This window comes from Psittacula echo (genome assembly GCF_963264785.1).
Source record: "Psittacula echo genome assembly, chromosome: 6".
NCBI classification, from domain to species: domain Eukaryota; kingdom Metazoa; phylum Chordata; class Aves; order Psittaciformes; family Psittacidae; genus Psittacula; species Psittacula echo.
Window position 1 is genome coordinate 8,883,177 of NC_137743.1, and position 23,260 is coordinate 8,906,436.

General features: G+C 37.2%; 1 protein-coding gene across 1 annotated transcript in view; it reads right to left on the reverse strand.

Annotated features, from left to right (window-relative positions):
• Window positions 1–23,260, reverse strand: part of ATRNL1 (attractin like 1) — a gene marked incomplete at both ends in the record, with an annotated part of 528,973 nt that overhangs the window by 351,435 nt on the left and 154,278 nt on the right. The window contains one exon of the mRNA XM_080620626.1: window positions 6,256–6,349. Within this exon, the coding sequence (XP_080476752.1) occupies window positions 6,256–6,349 (94 nt within the window). The remainder of the gene's footprint in view (window positions 1–6,255; window positions 6,350–23,260) is intronic.

The window sequence follows — 23,260 nt, forward strand, 5'->3', positions numbered from 1 at the left end:
AGCCTAGTACAGTACAAAAAAGATCAACAAAAAGGCCAACAATGACATAGAACACTACCAAGAGCCATTTAAAAACATATCAAATCATTTAAAAACATTGTAAATCACAAATTTTACTTTCCTTCAAATTTTAGATTAAAAACTATCTCAAATGTTTCAAGTGCCTTCTGAGTGTTTAAGCCATTGGAGTGCATTTGGGTCATATTTGAAGCTTTGATATTAGACATTGTTTAAACGAAAGCTACAATTTAAGCAAAAATGATTGATGCCAGAAATATGAATTAAAGAAAAAAAAAAGGTATCTCAAGTTCTTGATAGATCTGGCAATAATTACTACATGTAGAGCAGAAAATTAGTACATTTAAAGCATATATTTAATGTTGAAGTGGGAGTTTTATTTTATTGTTCTCCTTAGCAACCCAACAACCTAGTTCTTCAAGAACTTGCTGGGGGCTTGAACCTCTCCTTACATAAGCAAGCTAAAATTTTCAGGCAGTTAAATAAGAACAGAGGCTGTCCATAAATCCAGATTTTTGTGTAATTCTCCCTCAAGCATCATAAATAATGGAGTAACATGCATAAATACGGCAAAGTTTTCTGTTAAATGGAAAACTGGAAGGCTGGACTCAACATGAACAAGGAGAAAACACCTCATGTCAAGTACAACAAATATGTAAAACGTCAGGAAAAGAAAACAAAAATCTTGTTAAAAAATTAGTTTTGCCTAATATCTTTAAATACTAAGTATCATACTTTTTAAATTTCATTTTAGAAGAGCACAGCTCACCGCAGTAACAAGTATTAAATGGATTTTACCCTCTACCATGAAAAAGTAGCTCTTCAAGAGAAGGTTTTTTTATTAAACTACAAGCAACTAGAATCTCCCTGCGTTGGTTTTGTTTATTTGCTTGGTTTTGTGGTTGTGTTTTCGTGTGTGTGTGTCTTTGATAAAGTATGTTCTAAAAAGGTGAATTTTCTACATGATTGCTATCAATTTTTCCCCTACCAGAAAGCAGAGAGCGGAGCTCCAAGAGAGACAATAGAAACAGATTTACGTGATATCAGCAAATAAAGCTGTAGTGACATCAACAGAATGGTGAATTTGACTCATAACCCAGAATATTTTTACCTGCCTTTCCATCTGGTAAGAAGAATTAAACCATCCTGTAAAAGGGAATTACACAGAAGAGGACAGCTGGATAGTTAAAAATCTTTTCCTTATGTAAATCAGACTACCAATAAGCACTTATTATTTATGCACAGATCCTTACGCTATTAAATCGCTTTTTAAAGCTTGCATACAGTGAAGATTTTAACAAATAAAACAGGGTATATTTTTATAAATAAAATGGTAATTCTTCCACCTCTTCAGGAGAAATACCAGTATGACTATGAATAGTCTGAATATTTATTAGAATTAAAATGAGCAAAATACTACTTTTTAAATCCAGAATACCCTGGATTTACGCATTTTATACTCTTAAATTTATCCTTCTTATAATAACACAAAATAATCTATGAAATATGACATTAAAAATAAGGATTTTTTCTTTCTCCATGATTTTATTTCCACTTAGGAGTTCTTCATTACAGAAGTTTTGAAGCCCAGTTTTTGTCCAGTTCTTACATAGTTTTCTGGTTGTTGTGGTTTTACACACCACAGCAGATATTCAACACTTTAATGGTTCCCAATTACGTAAAATAATTGTTGTGCCTGGAAATTTATATATACTAACATGATACCTAACCCACCCATAATTCAAATATACAGTTTCAATACCAGCAGGACAGTTCCAATATCCCAAAATCTACCACAGCGGAAAGTACTTGACAAAAGAGAGTGATTTCCTTCCTCCAAAAGTACAGCAATGGCTGTAACCGGGAAGTACAGTGCAGTAAATGTTACGGTACATCCAGTAAAACCTGACAATTTGAAAAATTCACTATGGAACCTTATTTCCACCAAACATTTGTAACGCTGTAACCTTACCAGATGTCATCCCTTATAAACCCGTGTAAATCTGGAGATACAAGAGCTACAGACACATCCCTAAGTGAAGGCTGGCTCTTGGAAGACCCCAGGCACACCAAAATTTCTCAAAGAATGATGTAGCTATGCAGTTAATTCTATAATTTCAGAGCAGCCCTGCAGAGAAGGACTTGGGGGTGTTGGTCAATGAGAAAATGAACATGAGCCGGCTTCAGTGTGCGCTCACAGCTCAGGAAGCCAATTGTATGCCGGGCTGCATCAAAAGGAGCGTGACCAGCAGGTAAAGGAGGTGATTCTGCTCCTCTACTCTGCTCTCCTGAGACCTCACTTGGAGTATTGTGTGCAGTTCTGGTGTTCTCAACATAAAAAGGACATGGAACTGTTGGAACAAGTCCAGAGGAGGGCCACGAGGATGATCAGGGGACTGGAGCACCTCCCGTATGGAGACAGGCTGAGAAAGTTGGGGCTGTTCAGCCTGGAGAAGAGAAGGCTGCGTGGAGACCTCAGAGCAGCCTTCCAGTATCTGAAGGGGGCCTACAAGGATGCTGGGGATGGACTATTCATCAGGGACTGTAGTGACAGGACAAGGGGTAATGGGTTCAAACATCAACAGGGGAAGTTTAGATTGGATCTAAGGAAGAAATTCTTTACTGTGAGGGTGGTGAGGCACTGGAATGGGTTGCCCAGGGAGGCTGTGAATGCTCCATCCTTGGCAGTGTTCAAGGCCAGGTTGGATGAGGCCTTGGGTGGCATGGTTTAGTGTGAGGTGTCCCTGCCCATGGCAGGGGGGTTGGAACTGGATGATCTTAAGGTCCTTTCCAACCCTAACTATACTATGATTCTGTGATTCTATGATAATTTTCTATTTTTTCTTCTTTGCATCCAGTAAAAGCTCTCTCATCTGATATCAAAATTTAAACTTCAAAACAACTCCTTAACATGTTCTTTACATTTCCATATTCCTACTCCTGAAAGTTAACTGTGTGTATAATCCTGCGTATGGATACAATAAAACCTCTGTAGATGAAATACTATAATGGAATTAAATGAGCAGCTAGCAAATCAAATATTACAGAAAATAAAGAAACATTGTAAAATATCATGTAAATGGATGCTCAAATCTGCCTTAGAACACTAATTCTGATTTAAAGTTCCAGTGTGCTTTTGCTATTCAAAGGCACAATTCAAAAAGTAATGTAATAGATATTGCTATACTAAAACAACCCATAAATAAATAAAAAATAAGAAAAAAAAATAAAGATCCTCCATAAAACCACAACTAACTAGCTGTTCTTAGCCAGGGAGGGAAAAAGAAGGGGAATATTGTTAAGTTTCCTTGATTTCCTAAAAACACCACTCCCAAGGCATGATGCTCACCTGATGAGCAGATATAAAAGCATCAGAGGGAAGGAGGAAGAGATGGAGGGAGGGAGAGAGACACATAACATAAAGCCCTGCAGCTATGACTTTCTAATCAATAGGATCCTTGACAGGAATATAAATCCAACTCACACCAAACAGAGTTCGGAATTTTCAGAGAAATCCTTATTTTAGAAATCACAGGGCTGTAGGTTTGTTGCCGAGGTTGGACAACAGCCATCTAACAAGTGCCAAATAAACCAAGTCAATAAATAAATAAATAAACATGCAGCCAAATCTATGAAGAACAGTATTCACACTTGGAATCAAGTTCCAGAAGATTTATCAAGAATAAAGTAATAAATACAAGTAAAGCATTTAGCTGATTTAAAATCATTCTAATCTTCTCAATAATAACTACTGTCTATGTATTTTAAAACTATAATATGGTACTTTCAACACATTTTGAGTCTAAAAGTTTTTACAGGGAAAATGGTTTTCTCTTTTTTTAACCATGATACAGATCTGATCAAGTCTGTAAACTTCATATGAAGTTTACAAATTAGATAGCAGAAGGTGACCGGATTCAATGATTCACGAGTGACCTGGTTTTTATATTCTTCATCTCCTAAGGGATATTCTAAGGGAAATAATTAAGAAACATTTGACTAAAACTTCCACAGATGGATGGATATCCTCCCAAAGCAAGCATCGGAGTAAAATGACAAATCCCGAGTGTATTGTCTGATGAGACACTAAACTCTAAATCTGTGTTTATCAGCTTTCCTCAGGATATACAGTGATTCTTAACAGTGAGTCTCTAGTACTGAAATTGTGTCCTAGATAGTCTCCTAACACATTCAAACTGCAACTGGTCTCTTTCTATATGTGCTGACATAAACTAGATAGCCTATATAGCCTTTATTTCTTTTTTTAAGACCAGATTTAGGAAAGAACTTCAGAGCAGACTTAAGCTCAATTTTCATGCTAATATTTGTGTCTATGAACGCAACAGACGTGAAGGTCACAATGTGAAATGTGATCACAGTCAAAAACAATTTGAAAATGGCTGCTCTGCAGAGTTTATTTCATCCAAAAGAAACCATTTGGAACACCAAATGCTTTAACACCCCAGCTTGTCCTGGGTAAGCCTTTGGTTTCTGTAAGAATCTAGGAAGGAGAATACATTATGTGTGACAAAACCAGGGATTTTCAGTCTGAATTAAAGAGTCAAAATTCAAATTTCCATTTCTTCCACTTTGTGGACTTGCTGTGACTCCTGACCAGACAGGAAAACCCACCATCAAGGCAACTTTTTCTCTCCCAGTTCAGTAAATGGGATCAAAGAACCCTTTCTAACAAACTCAGGACAGCAGACTGATAGGGCTGAGCTGCACAACTGACCATATGAGACAAAAGTTCCAAATCAGAGGAGCGAAAACAATTATGAAGCAGACGCAAGACAAAGGGAAAGCAATAGCAAAATAGGTATGTGAAATACAGACTGGGGAAAAGGTCCATAAGGAGCACCTTAGGCCAAATGGCAGTTGGTAGAGGACTCGAGTTATGAGCAAAGAAACTATTTCCTGTATTTGGAGTGTTATGATAGAGTAGATTTCCCCACACACCGTTGTTTGTAAATAGATAGAATGGCATCAACATATGTCCACAGCACCCTGGTAATCAAATCATTGATTAACATCTGTGTTTGGGCACAAAAAGAGATAAAAATAACTTCCCAGTGAAGACTTCATTCCTAGTTTAAAGATATTATCACTCTCCAGCTTTTGTCATGATAAAATTTCATCATTTAGTCCTAACATTGGTTTCTATCTCATCCTGAGAGTCTCCAATTAGCTAGACAAAAAGTCCCAGAGGCACCACTGAAACAGGGTACCTGCCAGCACAGATCTCTCATGAATATACATACAGCATCTCCATCAGGTGTTATTGTTTCTTGCCTATTTATGAAGCAATGCATTAAGGGTAGGATCCAAGCCAGTTCACTAAGTGCATCAAAGATGAATCCACAAATCCAGTGAAAGAATATGCCCTGTGTCAGGCAGAACATTATGTCCTGGCACTTTTCCCTGCTTGGAAGGAAGCCATATTTATGCCTTTTCCCCAATTCCAACCAACATTGCTAAGACAATTTTGTGGTCAGAAACTATTTAAAATAACTATAATTGTGAAAAGAATAAGGTTCCTATCGGATAGTGCAGTGTACAGGGCAGAATGAACTGAAAGAAATAACTTTAAATATAAGGCTATTCATAGCTACCTTTAATGTGTTGTTTCTCCTACTTGACAAGTTACTCTAGTAGTTCCTTGTTCACAGTGCTCCCATTTATTATGTTCTATCTTAAATTGCAAGCTCTTTCTCTAAACACAATAAGCTATTCCAGTACAAAACAAGATACAATAATTGTACTTTCCATGACATTCCTTTGTTCTATATTTAATGATATGGGAAAATGCCTAAATCACTGTGCACCTTATGTTTCCAAAACTCTTCAAATCTAATCACTACAGACTCTGTTCAAGATGTGACAAGCGTACTGAATATAATTATTAATTTCACAGATATTTTTCTTTACAATAATTAAAAAAACCCCAAATCTTACAAAAGGAAAACAACAACTGGTAATTCTCCAGTTACTTCTTTTTAAAAGGTATTTTTTAAAACTATACTCTGCAAAATACTGCTAATATTGGTGGTATAATTCTTTAACAAAATACTAAGTAATACGGAAGTTTACTAAGAAATGCAGGGAACTCTAGATTCATCACTAAACCACTGTTACGTCAATCACAAAATCCAAAACTAAAAGCAAATCAAAACCAGGGACAGAGTGATTATACACTAGGCAAAATTGCAATTTAGGGCTATATTTAATTGTACTCACAGTTGACACTGGTCTCCTTTGATTCCCTTAGTTGTGCAGAAGCATTTTCCTGTTTGCATGTGACAAATATTTGCATGTCCACTGCACGTACAAGCTATAAAAATCAGAAAGAAAAAGTGAGATTTCTTCACCCACAGTTTACCTTATAGCTAAAGGAACTTCAATGGATTTTAATACATCCTAAATACATTTTCTACAAGCTGTATTTAAAAAAAAAAAAAAGTATTACTACTTTAATTATAAGCTTTTTGAAAAACATTTCACTAGCACACCATTTAGTTTATTTTCTGTAGAGTTAAGAACTGTATGTGTGTCATTAGGGCCTTTCCTCCATGCCTCAAATAATAGCAGTTTCAGAATAGCCATTAAAGCTCATCATTCCAATGTGCAATACAGAAAATTAGAATACATCTTTTCTATACAAGGTGAAATCCTGACCAATGGCAAAAGCAATAGCAAAATTCCATCAGTTTCATATGTCTAATTAAAGAAAGTTATTATTGCAGATGTTTGGTAAAATATCTAACTGGAACTCTTGCTTTTTACTAAAGCAAACAAAGTTTTTAAACCATTTGAACAGAAACAGAGGGAATAGTATAGTTATGGTCCACCAAAGAATATTCCAGAAGCAAAAACCGACAACTTTGAAAGCTCCTGAAGTTTGAACTGGAGAAGAATCACAAAAACATCATCACTCCTTTTTAAACTCAATGGCTAAAGTAAATCTCTCCATGATGTTCTGCTCACTGATGTTCTTGCTGCCTGATTGATTCTCACCTTAAAACAAACCTTCGTGTTTCCAAATCAAGGGTTTTCTTCTTGCTTTTCCTTCCCATGTTTATACAAATGACTATCTTGTTTAGGCAGCCCTCCCCCTTTTCTAACCAAGCATACAAAATTTAATAACCTCCCTCTGGTAAATGTGTCAATAAGCTCCCACATCATACCGGAATAACTACCTGCTAATATTCACACTACATTTAAAGTCTTCTTTTAATACAAAGTAACTCTGAAAGTATCTTGATTATCATATTATGCTTTCACCGAAATTTTAATTACGACTGAGATAAAAAATTTAATATGTGGGCTCCTGCTTGGGATCAGATAGAATACTAAGTGGTGACCTGTACACAATAAAAGTTTATTTTCCACTTTATAATCCTAACATCAGATTTCTATCAGAGGGATTGAGTTTTAATGTTCCTAGTCTACTGATAAGGAATAATACATAATGAATACTTCCATGACAGTGTCGCATACCATACACGCTCTAAGCTCTGCACCAGCCTAGGATAAATAGGGAAAAAGGTAACATAACAGCCAGACTAGAACCACAATTAAACATAAGATACTATTGACAAAATATTTCAATGGCAGGAATGGTTTGTCCAGAACTTGTTAAATAGCCAGTGGAAGTTGAAGGAGTGATTCTTCCTACTACAGATCCAAACTGCTAGAAACACCAGAATTTTCTATGCAGCATACATGATGTTTTTCTGTCTCTCATAATACAGCTTGCAACATTTCTGAAAAACACCTACAGTTACCACAAAGGGCTAAATTTGTATATCTTGCTACGATCCTGACACTCTACAATTAACATTTGTTCATTGATGTGCTGCTACTATATAATCAGTTATGCTTTCCTAAACCCATTCAAGTTTTTCCCCTCTATATTTATGGAATGATTAGTTACGCACTTTAAACTGAAAAGCTTCTTCTCAAAAGTTAATTTTATTTGTGTAAATCTGCTACACTTTCAGTGGAAAACTAAGGAATATATTCTTAATAGCTTATTCTTATATTTTCTTATATAGTTTATATATCCTTATATATTCTTATATAGATTTATGATTAATGGCTCTTAACAGTGATGCATCATTACAGGACAGCATAAAAGCTATAAGGCAGGTAAAAGGGTGAATTCCAACTCATATACCAATGTACAATTGTCAATATATTCACAAATACAGAAGCTATTGCCAACCAACTTTAATTGAATATTCCCATAGTTACTGCTCACTTAATAGGAAGTAGATCACAAATGTGAAAGTGGAACTTCCTTTAATCAAGTAGCTTTTCTTTAGTAAAAGTATTTAAACACTGAGTTATAAGAGCCTTTGGACACTCTGCATCTTTACCTCCTTCCTGGGGAAAAAAAAACGGAAAGATAAAATGGATTATACAGTAAAGGTAACAGATGTAGCCGTATGAGATTTTGTGGAAGGGCAAAACCATTTCCTTTGGCAGCTCAGACATGACTTGTATTCTGAGTCCATGGAATTACTGATAAATCAAACTTTTCAGCACCACTTATCCCCAGGGATGTCTAAATCAAATCAGCACCAATACTTTAGTGTGCTATGTGCTCACTCACACAGAAACCCACAGGTGAACTCCTCTCCAATCAACCAGGTACCTCCTTTCATTTAAACTGCAATATGTTTTAGTCCCTGCACTCTGTATTTGTGGTTTCCTGGATTTATACTGGAGAATCAAATCATACAAACAACTGATGGAATTTTTTTTCCATGGAGTCGTGTCTAAATTTTGACCTACGTATATTCATAAGGCACACAAATAAAGGAAATATTCACAGTTTGGTCTTTCTCACCAAAGCACCAACACGGCTGCTCTACCTCACCTGCATTTTCAAGACACATATGAAGCTTCTATAGTGCTAACATCAGTAGGGTTAGAAAGGGAGAAGAAAGGAAGAGCTCAGAAGACTCAGAACCTTGTATTCTGGATTCCTTGTCAATTAAAAAAGCTAGTTCTGACAAGCCCAGAAGCTAATTTTCTTCTGTTAAAAGATGAAGGGAAATTAATCTCATTGATCGAGTTCCTAGTAATTTAACTGCTCCCTGGATAATACCACGAAAAAAGGACATCAGGAGTTAATCATTTTTACATTATTTTAAAAATCTCATCTGGACAAATTTTATTTAACAGCAGTCAATGCATCTTTTAATTAACCTCAGGCTTGTAAGTCTGTGATGCAAAGTGGATTTCTAACAATCTGTGGACCTCTATGTTTGGAGTAACTTGAAAACCAAAATACATAAAAGCTACCTCTGCTGTTACTGAAACAAATGTGAATATATGTTATCAAACAAATGAAACAGCAGAAACAGGATGATATTATAGTGCATTCATTGGAAAAATATTTAGATGCCATTACTTTTGTGCCTCACTGGAGGTTTTCAACATTGGCCTCCTTCCAAATGATAGTTACAAGCTTTGAAGATGAAGTATGTTTACTAATTAAGATGCAACTTAAACCTATATTTCATTTAAAAGTAATTGAAGATTTCATAGAATCACAGAATAGTTAGGGTTGGAAAGGACCTTAAGATCATTTAGTTCCAACATCCCTGCCATGGGCAGGGACACCCCACACTAAACCATGTCACCCAAGGCCTCATCCAACCTGGCCTTGAACACCGCCAAGGATGGAGCATTCACAACCTCCCTCGGCAACCCATTCCAGTGCCTCACCACCCTCACAGTAAAGAATTTCTTCCTTAGATCCAATCTAAACTTCCCCTGTTTAAGTTTGAACCCGTTACCCCTTGTCCTGTCACTACAGTCCCTGATGAAGAGTCCCTCCCCAGCATCCTTGTAGGCCCCCTTCAGATACTGGAAGGCTGCTATGAGGTCTCCTCCCAGCCTTCTCTTCTCCAGGCTGAACAGCCCCAACTTTCTCAGCCTGTCTCCATACGGGAGGTGCTCCAGTCCCCTGATCATCCTCGTGGCCCTCCTCTGCACTTGTTCCAACAGTTCCATGTCCTTTTTACGTTGAGGACACCAGAACTGCACACAATACTCCAAGTGAGGTCTCACGAGAGAAGAGTAGGGGGCAGGATCACCTCCTTCGACCTGCTGGTCACACTCCTTTTGATGCAGCCCAGGATACAGTTGGCTTTCTGGGCTGCGAGCGCACACTGCAGCCGGCTCATGTTAAGTTTCTCATCGACCAACACCCCCAAGTCCTTCTCTGCAGGGCTGCTCTGAATCTCTTCTCTGCCCCACCTGTAGCTGTACCTGGGATTGCTCCAACCCAGGTGTAGGACCTTGCACTTGGCATGGTTAAACTTCATCAGGTTGGCATCAGCCCACCTCACAAGCGTGTCGAGGTCCCTCTGGATGGCATCCCTTCCCTCCGGCGTATCAACCGAACCACACAGCTTGGTGTCATCAGCAAACTTGCTGAGGGCGCACTCAATCCCACTGTCCATGTCACCAACAAAGATGTTGAACAAGACCGGTCCCAACACCGATCCCTGAGGGACACCACTTGTTACCGGTCTCCAGCCGGACATCGAGCCATTGACCACAACTCTTCACATGCAGCCATCCAGCCAGTTCTTTATCCACCGAGTGGTCCACCCATCAAATTGATGTCTCTCCAATTTAGAGACAAGGATGTCATGTGGGACAGTGTCGAACGCTTTGCACAAGTCCAGGTAGATGACGTCAACTGCTCTGCCCCTGTCCATCAGTTTCATAGCCCCATCATAGAAGGCCACCAAATTGGTCAGGCAGGATTTCCCCTTAGTGAAGCCATGCTGGCTGTCACCAAGCACCGCCTTGTTTTTCATGTGCCTTAGCATGCCTTCCAGGAAAATCTGCTCCAAGAGTTTGCCAGGCACAGAGGTGAGACTGACTGCTCTGTAGTTCCCTGGGTCATCCATTTTCCCCTTCTTGAAAATGGGGGTTATATTTCCCTTTTTCCAGTCGTCAAAGATTTACATTCTTCTGTTAACTCAGTATTTCCATACTACTCTTTCCATATTTTCCCTAATGTTTTCTACTTCTTTTTCTCTGTTCAACCATTCTCAGTGAATGTTTTTTCTTCCAATAATACTGTAAGTCAACAGCTAAAACTGTAGCTACAGTACTATCTTTCACAGTCTAATGCTAGTAGAAATATGCTAATTCTTGCAATTAGTTTTAAAATCATATTTCGAGCCAATCATTCTTAGCTGGCAGAATTCAGCACAAGATATGCAATTTATATTTGCCATGTATTTTTTTAGAAGTCCCACCCCTCTCTCCACCACATGCATTTGCTTTCAAGGAACAAAACTTGAGTTTCAGCAGCAGTGGCTACTAAAGTTTGCATTAAATGACTTCCCCTGCACATCCTTCCCCACCACCCCCAAAAAATGGACAATTATCTTTAATGCTGATCTCAGGAAATGCTTAACATGATTTTCCTTTGTAAGAACTCTCTAAAGCTGAAGGAAAACGAAATAAGAGCTAAGAGTTAAAATGAAAGATACACTTAATATTTCACATCTCAAAGACTTCTATTCCTCTACCCCACCTCTCTCATACACCACCCCCCACCCCCACCCCCCACACACACACCTTGTACTTAATAAAAGGTTTAAGAGTTTGAGTAGAACTGCATGGTGGTACACAGAGATTTCTGACTGAAAATCCTAGGCTCAAACTACTTCATGCTAGATTTCTGGAGATCCTGTTTTTGTGCCTTATAGTGTTCTCCTAAAACACTGTGTTTTCAGTGGCTGTGTATGAAGTTAGTTAAGCCATCCCACTGAGATTCTCAGCCAATAAGGACAGTTTCAGCTTCTGTCACACTAAAACATTTTACCAAGTTTCAGCATCTTCCAACTGATTTCCTTTCTTCCATTTAGTTTCCATGTCCTTTAGTGTGGGTCAGTGATAGCCACTATTCTTTCACATGTCCAGTTAGGCACAGTGTGAATCTTTTGCACTGTTGCATCTCTCAAGTGATGTTAGGTTGACAGCAACGTATTTTCTATCATGATTATGCTTTAAATAATGCCCAATTCTTAACATGAATCACTTTATTTGGGATGCTGACAGTGAGCTTAAAATTAGAGGATGAAGCACACCCATACAGATTTGCTGGGTTAAAAGAAATTAAATACATAATCAGAAACAATCTCTGTGTTTTTGGATAGGGATATTGTGTCCCTAGCAGAAAGACAGAAACAGATAGAAAGATTTTCTTTGCTTAAAATACACTGTTTATCTCAAAGAAATCCAGGGTCAGCTTTCGGCCCTACCCTTAAAAAAACACACCATCAACACAGAAACACAGCCTTACTAACACCCTTATGCCTTTTGTACCACCACATGAACAGTTGTACAAGATGGTTAGAAAAGAGACATTATTATCTAGAAGGTACATCAGATTCAGATTCTACTGCTGTACAACACATTCCAGCATCCATGGCAGCATCATACTCAAACACATTTAGGAGGTTACAATGACATTAATCCTCTCTCAAATCTTCCCTCAGTCATCAATGCAGAGTAGCTTGAAATCCTGGCTTTAACGTCACAGCAAGTTTACTATATGGTAATATTCTAACAGTCTTATTAAATTCTGTTCACATTCTCTATTTCCTTCTAATACTCATATTCAGTATTCAAAATTCAGAGGTGAATCTCTGCAAACCAACTGGTTAAAATTAAAGAAAAAAAATCTGCATCCCAAAACACTAATGACTTTAACTAATAAAACTAAGTTAATTCCAGGTTATGTATTTTCAATGAGACAATCACACCTCCAGGATACAACAGAGATTGTGGCTCCAATTCTCTCATGGGAAAGTAGTATGTCTGTCATTCTCTATTTCATAATTGACACAGTGCTAACAATTTTTAATCATAAGGACAAGCTTAAGACTCAAAATAAATTCCAGCTTCTGCTGGATTTCAGAACCTTCTATTAGGCAAGAATTATCATTAGCCTTACACCTTCCAAAATAAATTGCAGTACATGAAACAGAAGAACTTCTTAGCAATGCTTATATTTGACTTGAAGATACAAGAAAAAGTGGAAATTGGAATTGTCACAATTTATTGTGTGTGAATAACTCAGCACAGAATACAGGCATAGAGATATATTCTATTTCAAAATATACTCTATGACTCTGACGGAGACTACTTCATGTGCAAATTCCTGCCCAAACTTGTGTACATTCTTTAAATCAACTCTCAAAAATCATATAAATTATATATATTTTTAAAGTAGTATCAGCTACAAAAATTCTCCCTGCAAGTAAGAGTGGAAACTTGAGATGCAGCATTCTGGAACCATCCATCCTCCCCAGTCATGACTGAGAATCATGAATTAAGTACACAAAATTGTGTAAACTGCCTCCAGGTTGAGCTTTAATAATGAGTTATGACCACTTTTATGTTCTAAGTATAGATACATCTTAGACATTCAGTCCTCTGTAGATGCTGGAAATGATCCCCTAGATTGACTGGCAATATTTAATGTCTTTTTAATATCAAGTATTGTTGCACAGATGAGTAAACTTTTGCAAGAAATCTCCCAGACATTCCCCTCCTTTGCTTTGTATCACACTCCATGGCCATGAACTCAATTTCACTGGTATAAAACCAAAACAGAAGATGGCTATAGGACCACAAACGTAACTAAAGGACTGGAGCATCTTTCAGATTGGAGAGGCTGAGAGCTGGCATTCACCCTGGAGAAGTCTCAGTGGGATCTTATTGACATGTTTAAGTACCTAATGGGAGAGAACCAGATTCGCAGCCCAGAAAGCCAACTGTATCCTGGGCTGCATCAAAAGGAGCATGACCAGCAGGTCGAAGGAGGTGATCCTGCCCCTCTACACTGCTCTCGTGAGACCTCACTTGGAGTATTGTGTGCAGTTCTGGTGTCCTCAACATAAAAAGGATATGGAACTGTTGGAACAAGTCCAGAGGAGGGCCACAAGGATGATCAGGGGACTGGAGCACCTCCCGTATGGAGACAGGCTGAGAAGGTTGGGGCTGTTCAGCCTGGAGAAGAGAAGGCTGCTTGGAGACCTCAGAGCAGCTTTCCAGTATCTGAAGGGGGGCTATAGGGATGCTGGGGATGGACTCTTTATTAGGGACTGTAGTGACAGGACAAGGGGTAACGGGTTCAAACTGAAACAGGGAAAGTTTAGATTGGATATAAGGAAGAAGTTCTTTACTGTGAGGGTGGTGAGGCACTGGAATGGGTTGCCCAAGGAAGTTGTGAATGCTCCATCCCTGGCAGTTTTCAAGGCCAGGTTGGATGAGGCCTTGGGTGCCATGGCTTAGTGTGAATTGTCTCTGCCCATGGTAGGGGGGTTGGAACTGGATGATCTTAAGGTCCTTTCCAACCCTAACTATTCTATGATTCTATGATTCTATGATTCTTGGTAGTGCTCACTGACAGAACGAAAAACAACAGCCACAAGTTAAGAAACAGGACATTACATCAAAACCTAAAACCTGCTTTGCAGGTGACATGTTGCATTGCTTTAGGTGCACATATACTTTCTGCTGCACCTTTGGATAGAAACGGTGAGTCCAGCCCAACTTCGAGAGTCTTCCCATACTACTGTAAGCACTCATCTCCAACTTGGGTTTATATTATACACACATGCTGTTGTTTAAACAGTTATGTGAAATGCTTAATGACCATGCAAACATTTATCAGTCATAAAATATTTTAAATAAATAATCAATGTGTGGCTTACAATAAAAAAAACGGCTTAAAGTATATAATCTTATCCTATTTTTGTTATGTTATTTTGACGTATTAACTGAAATGATAACATTAGAGCTTTCAAAACAACAATAAAAAACCCCACCCTGGCAATATCTGCTCTGTGTCTAGAGAAATATCAGTTCACACGACTCCTTCATACAACATGCAGATTCTAAGTGGAACAACAAGATTATATGAAAACAACATAATCCAGTAGAGTAAATCCATGCTGCAATATCACAACCCTATGGAATTTATTAAATAATAAATCCACAGCATGATTGATTCCAAGTTGCTAGCTCGGCATATAAATGTTCTGATGCTGACAGCAAAGAATATCCATCACTATTTTCATGAAGTATGCATTTTAGACAATTGAATTTATAAACACTTATTGCTTAAAAACACCATCTCCAACATATAGCTGCAAGAACAATTTTTCTCTCAAACGGAGCTCTTTACAAATGGAACTTTAACTGAATATATTTGCTTACTTTCAAAGGTTACTAAACCAGTAGCTGCACATCAACAATTCCTTTAAAGACACCTCGCTGATTTTTTATTTTTTAAGGAAAACTATGGAAATGCTATTAATGATTGAGGTTAAAAAACCTACTTTGTTAATTTTTGGTGACATGCAAAGCATAAGTTGCATCAAAAGAACACGTATGTTACATGAAAAAAAGGAGATATAGTCTCACACATAGCTAGGCTAAGTAAGAAATAGCAAGTATAAACATATATTAGGTATAACACTGTAATGCTCAATTTCACTGTAAATGCTCACTTATGGAATCCATTAGTCTACTCATGAGAACTGCCCTTCTGAGACAATTCTCTACATTAATAATATTGCAAAACTGTCTAGTCATTTATTTTTCTAGAAATGCTTATTTAGCTGGAAGCCCCTGATACCCTTTTAGCATTCAGGAATTACTTTTATAGGAAATACATCCATTCAACCCCTAAGACAAGCAATGTAAAAGCAGAGATGTGCCCAATAACACTTATGCAGTATCGCTAATTGGGTAGCATTAAAATTGAGCTAAAGAACTTCTGTGAAGCAATGAGCAATAAAAATGAGTACAAAACAAAAAGGAAAACATGGCATTTTAAAGGACTGCTGTACATGCAGGTCAAATAGAACTGTCATTTTATATTAACAGGACTAGCCTTCAAAATAATAAAATCAGTCTTATTAGACTAATTAGCACATATATAGCTAAATTCATTTTCATTCTTCTTGGTTTATCTCGTAACTTATCTTTCTTTGGTCTCAAACCAATTTATTTTTTACAGTACCATAACAGGACAGATAAGACAAAATTTCACCTGACCGTGACCTAAGCCCACAATACTCATCTGAGTACTAGTTAAAAAGTTTCTCCTAATAGGCAACAGCGTGTCACACAGTCAACCTGGAAATCACACATGAGGTTTCCTTAGCTTTTTGGACTGACAAATACATTTCAGAAGTAGAATATTTATTCTAAAAACCCCAAATCTGCAAAACAACAAATAGGCTTATTTTCTTTTGCAGAAAGCAACATTTAGGTTGGCTACAATACAACAACCCTATGGCAACTTTCTGTATTTAAGGGCCTGAATTTATTCTTCACATTGCTATTTTCACACTACGTATTTCATTATTTCTTCTGTTTAAAGTATTCATCCTGAGAAGTAAACTGATTCTTTTTTCTTCCCCTGCAATAAATGCCTCTCAAACAATCATCTTAAATCTGTCTTTAATCATCAATAACTAACACTATAAAAGCAACTTGGAAAACCATAGTTTTGTCTTATACAAGTAGATAATGAAAATGCAATACAAGATTAACAGTGAAAGATGGGATATTATTTCTTGTCATTAACTGAAGATCTTAGACAATTAACGAGCCTTGCTGCGACTGAATCTTTCATGCCAACACTGAACTACAGCACAGAATTCTTATAGCTTGCCCCATTCAGGAATCATGTGCATAGAGGACAATATTTTCTACCAAAAAACCATATCAAACCATAACATTTCTACAAGGACTCATGAACTACAGTAGCACAATTTTATTTTCTCTGTGTCTCCTGTGTGAAAAACTGACACTTTTACACTTACTTTGAACACGTAAAACTGAAAAATTCCAGGTGAAACCATTATCATCTTTACTTGGAGGTAAGTTTAATATGTTAATCAGTTTCCTTTTAATTTTTTCACTTTTCATTTTTAAATGTAATATGATCAGTTAAGAAATAAATAGCCTGTAAGTTTTACAGTTTGTTAAGCTGCAGGTTTTGTGAGTTCAAGTCAAAAACTAACCACTGTATCTGCTGTATACTACAGTTCTTTAAGCATGCAAGCATTTAAAGAGATATTTCTTTCACATGCCTACAAGATTAAAAGCATTATTCTGTGAATGCTCCATCCTTGGTGGTGTTCAAGGCCAGGCTGGATGAGGCCTTGGGTGCCATGGTTTAGTGTGGGGTGTCCCTGCCCATGGCAGGGAGGTTGGAACTGGATGATCTTAAGGTCCTTTCCAACCCAAACCATTCTATGATTCTATATTAGTTTTCTTGTTTGCAAAGAGGTTTCTCACATTAAAACATAAGATTAAATTAGAATTATTTTAGAAAGAAGTAATTTCAGGTCTGGCAGACTAAAACTAAGTTTAGTTAAGAACTAAAACTGTGGAGGGTTTAGGGTTTGTTTTGTTTCTAAAGGAAAACCACAATGTGATGATTCTGGATGTCTTCATCTTTGCATGTCCAGCCTAAGATGAGTTAAAGATGACTTTTCCAGACATTACATGCTTAGTACCTTTTTTTTAAACTATCTCTTTTTAAACTTTATTGAAGAAGACAGCAGCTTCTCTACTGGCTACTTTGGGAATTTTGCCCCTCAAAACTCCTTTCACCAAAAGGCTGCTGTTTTTTAACCTCTTTCTCTAAAAAGAATGTATAACTTCCTAAATTATAACAGTAAAAAATAAATCAAAGATTATTATAAGGCAGTAGGAAAAGCAAAACAATTTAAAAGCACTCCATAGCTATTCACCATGGCTTTAAATGTACAAAAAATAAAATAATAAAATCCAATCTGAGGTGAAAAACCACTGAAATCAACAACTGGTGATTGCCACTATTTGTGTGCATTTGGCCATTCAGAGTAAAAGCCCAAAGAAGAGAAACGACTTCCACAATTTATCAGACAAAAATGCCACAAAATGTTAATAAGTCAGCAAATCATTTCACTGTGTTAGCCATTAGGAGGTGCAAAATACATCTGATTTCTAATGCATTCAACTGTGAGTGAATGCTTTTTTTTTTTCTTAAATAACTAATGTATTCTTCCATTATTATGTATTGCATTTAACGCTCAGAAAATGACTCTGAATCAACTGCAATCAAACAGAAATGCCAATACAAGTGTCTCTTGGGAATCTTCTTTCTACCAGCTGGAAAATAAGGTGCACGATGCCTCAAAAGCTATTCTCTCCACAGCCTGCAGGGCATTTCCAAGACCCCTTAGGGAGAGGGGTCACTATTTCAATGCAAAACACATCTAGAAGGGTAAGTGCAGAAATTACAAACAAAGAAAACATCTGCTTTTAACGTCTACTGTATATGGGACAACACGACTCTGGCTGTGTAAAACACTTATTTAAGGATCGAGTAACAGTGATTTAACAAACTGTCATCTTCAACTGTAAACTGCCAACCCTCAATCAGAGCCTAACATCTTCTCAGCCTAGACACAGCAGCTGAGCGAGCTCTTGCAACCTCTTCCAACACAAGGTAAAATATGTTTGCTTATAAAACACAAACAAAATCACTATATTTCTGGGCAGCTTCTAAACAGAGTTTCTAAATCATGCCCTGCCTATCTCCTCTGGGAGCATCTTCTGGAAACCAGTGACTTTACGGATTTCATTAGGAAGGTGAACGTACTGATACATAGAGCTGATAGTACATTAGAACCGCATTTTAGAAATATTCCTGATTCCATGAAACAAATTCACAGCATGTAAACCTGAAAAGCACAAAAATAAGAATGCACAGCAAATCGTTCATCATTGCCAAAAGCTATGTTACACAGTAACACATAGGTGGACTTGATCACCAGCATCAGTGAAAGCATTGGAATTGCCATTAATCTTTGTGAAAAAATAAGCACAGAGATAAAGGAATGTAATATAACTCGAACTGCTGTATCTCTTCAATATCTATAAAAGTAATACGAGGTGATCAATTAAAGGATGCTTGAATTATTAGTTCTCAGACCAAGATGCTGAATAAGCACAAAATGCTTTACTACTTAAACAGACTAAGATAACATAAGTTGTTGTTCTTTTCACTATTTCAGATATTTTGTTGCATAATAGACCTTAAAAAAGAGTTTACGTTGATGTTATTATACATGCAGCATTGATTGTACATTTGTAAAAATTCAGAAATAAGTTTGCCTTCCTTTATTTTTCCTTTTTCAAAAAGCTACCTTGTTCTCACTCCACTTGTGTAAATTAGAACCAGCTTTGCTGGATGGTGAATTTACATTTATGCAAAGCCACATACTGTAGCAATCAGGCTTAAGGATCAAAACTATTGTTGATAAAATTGGTTCCTAGACACATAGCTGCACAATTACATTCCGGTTGTGCAGTAGAAAGAAAACTTTGTTACACAGGAAAAAATCTCCAAAGGAGTCAAAAAGACACTTCAAATAACTTATTTTAATCACCTTTACAAATAATGAACAGAGTTTTAGTGCGCACAAACCGCAAGACTGGACTGAACTTAATTTACCTTCTGATCATGGTGATAATGAAAGAATATTATGTAATTTGGATAGGAGGGTACGCCGCCTTGGACAGCCATCTCAAATTGACCAAAAGGATATTCCATGCAATTAATGTCATGCTTAGCAACAAAGATTTTGGAGACTAGCTGGGCATTGGTCTATGCATGGGAAGGGGTGAGTATGGACCTTTGCTTGGTTTGTGGTTTTCCCCGCTTTTTCCTTCCTCTGTTACACTGCCTTTATCTCAACCCATGAGTTTTCTCAGTTTTGCTATTCTATTCACTCCTCATCCCACTGCAGCTGAGCGATGCTTAACTGCGGGCCTGGGTCGATCCACTACACTGTCAGTTAGTTGAATGTGGGCAGATTTAGATCAGATATTAGGAAAAAATTATTTACTGTGAGGATGCTGAGGCACTGGCACAGGGTGCCCAGAGAAGCTGTGGCTGCCCCATCCCTGGCAGTGTTCAAGGTCAGGTTGGACACAGGGGCTTTGGGCAACCTGGTCGAGAGCAAGGTGTCCCTGCCCATAGAAGGGGTCTGAATTAGATGATCTTTAAGGTCCCTTCCAACACAAACCATTCTGTGATTCTACGATTTTTCAGTAGCAACTGTAAGCTGACGCTTGAATCAGTAGTTTCCCATGCTTACTGTTCATAAAATCAGATTACTCTTCAATGAAGGCACATACCCTGATTCAGTAAGTAAAATCAAATTTAGAGAATCAATCATTAGCTTAAAGATGTTGTGCTTGGTGGGAAATTTGTAAGTCTTCTGTAAGCAATCATGAGAAATGTTACATTCAACAGTTTCTTTTTTTCTCCCATAAAATTACAGACATCTGATGTCTATTGACATTTGACAATGACATTTTCCTTGAAGCATAACTCCAGGTCCTTCGCCTAAGATCATTCTAAGTAGGTTATAGAATACATCTACAAAAAGGTTCCTAGTTTTAGCTGAGCTTTTGCTTTTGATGTACAATTCATTATACTAGAAATCACACTTTATAAGACACATCTATCTACAACAAAGCTAAAAGAAAATAATATGTACACACAACAATTAATAGCATACCAAAAAGTTGCTTAGCACATTTTGACTGGCAGTCAAAAAATAACAGGAACAGTAAGTTGTTAAAGATGTCTTTTCCAAGTTCCTCAACTAACTTTTTATTACGGTAATCCACTTTTCATCTACTTTATTCGCATGGGACTTACTTTGAATGCATTTTTCATTGGAGTGAATTTGATTTAAGTTCATAACTAAGTACAGGCATTTTATTCACTCAGTGTTCACTGTTCAATAAACAGCATTCATTAAAGGAAGGAAAATAAATTTTCAAATCACCTTTGGGGAAAAAGGTCTTTAAAAAAGTGATTATTCTAACGATTCTAGCAATTTCTCTGCAAAGAGCAGTATGAAGGTTCTCTTGAATACCTCATTGCACTATGATGTCTTTTATTTCATACGTACTCCACCCACTACTAAAACAAATTCCAGCATTTTAGTTACTATTAAGTGATTTTATTCTATAATGAGGTATTGTATAAAAATGAGAAATCAGTGTCATCTCTATTCAATACTTTAAAGAGAAACAAACAGCCAAACAAAACCAAACCCCACCCCACCACTACTGCTAAATGGAATTTCTTGACAGCCCCCTCATTTGTCAAAACCTTTGGTTATTTGGCTTGTATAAGATAAACAAAATCATGTTTTCTGGTGGAATTTAGCACCACATGTGAGCTTTTCTTTTTCTAAATAATCTTAAATCACAGCTTCTTATCACAGAGTTTTTACTACAAACTTGTGACCCACTGTTTCTTGGAAACCAAGGTACAAGACAAACAGTAGAAGTGGATTCTCTCTTTTAAATTCAGTTCCATATTCTAGTACATCCAGACAGTATGTAGCATAGTGTACTTTTATTTTCCACTGATGTCCAACATTTGTCCATTTTTAGCTAAAATCTTTTTATTCACATAGACTCCTGGAGTCTGTATAAGTCTCCAATCCACTGAATATTGGTTATTTATGTGAATAACCACAAAGAGTCTGCACTAAAAGATGTTTTTGATTTTTAGCTACACAGACTTAGTCACTTTGAAAAGAATCCCTGTGGCACAGGCAGAATCAGGACAAAACGTACAGGAACAAACATCTTGAAGACTAAAACATCATTGCAAATGGGGGTGGAAATTGCCTTCCGGGTAGTGGAGCTGATCCTCACCTGAACATTCTAGCTCTCCGTATCCTGCCTGTGCTAAATGCAGCCCCAAGCCCATGTCCACAGGACACCAGAGGAGAAGTTTAGCTTCAGCTAAGTGCTAAGAACACCAGGTGTGAGAAAGACACAGGATGCTGTTTTCCAGCAGCTAGCAAGTAAGTATTCTTGGCTTTTCAAGTGTTATCTTGACAATAAATACCTTTTACTACTTCTCACAATATTTTCCTCTTGGACCTGTACTGCCTTCTAGGGACATGCATGCACACATGCAAAAATTGCTGCTGTACCACAATACAACCAGCTGAAAAGTGTGAGAGACATCAATGATTACAAGACAGCTTAAGCTTGACCAAAAGCTAAGAAACTTCTGTTAGTACTGAGTGGATTCGTGTGGTTGAGCACATTTTGAAAACTTAGATTTTAAACAATTGCGAATATTGAGGGAGAAAAAACTGATGATTGCTTGAGAGCCAAAATTTAGATGCTCTATTTGAAATGTGCAGCTCTTCATATAATCATTTTATATAGAAATGTATTATGATATTAATTTGAATTCTGAACATCTTTTATTTCTAAATAATACATGATATGAGTAGATCATCAGATCATTGCTCACTGAATGTTAAGTAAACAGTTAAGAACAGCAGCTTTTGTGCTCTTAAAACCAACTATTATTACAGGGCAATAAAAACCTGGACATGTGTCACCACTTCACGGTCATAGCAGCAGAAAAAGCTAATGCAAACAAAAGAAGGAAATGAATACATGGTTTAGTGGGAGGTGTCCCTGCCCATAGCATGGGCATTGGAACTGGATGATATGAAGGTCCTTTCCAAACCTAACTATTCTATGATTCTATGAATACACTCGTTAAACTACTTTTTAAATTTTGTTTCAACTACAAGCATATGATGTTCCAGAGGTTATAAAAATGATTAATTAATTCTCCTTAACATGCAGGCTTATGGAGCTCAGGTACTTTTTGTTTCCTTGGTTATCACACCTTATAATAATTGCTACATATTTTCATCAAAATGACAGCCTTTATGACTGTTTCCCACAAAGAGCTGCTATTAACAGATGTTGGAAGTGATACCAGTGACAGATATCTCAAGCTGGGAAAGCTTCAAGGACAGGTTACCAAATGAGATTTCAGTACTAAGGCATTAGACTTCCAGCTGTGGAAATTTGGGAGTTTGATACCTAAATTCCCTGAAGAGCAAATGATATTGTCTACTACTACTAGACTAGTACTAAGTTTAGCCTACACTGACTAAGGAAAAGCAGTATTGAATCAAGAGATTGTGAGGATGGAAATTATCCTGGGTGCACTAACCATGAAATTCTTATGCAAAAGGAGGATGCTCCTTCCAGTACCTTGATTTTGCCTGCTTAAAGTAGCATCATAGAGCTCCTAATGCTATGATCTGTCAGGCTCAGGGTGTTTTGAGACCAA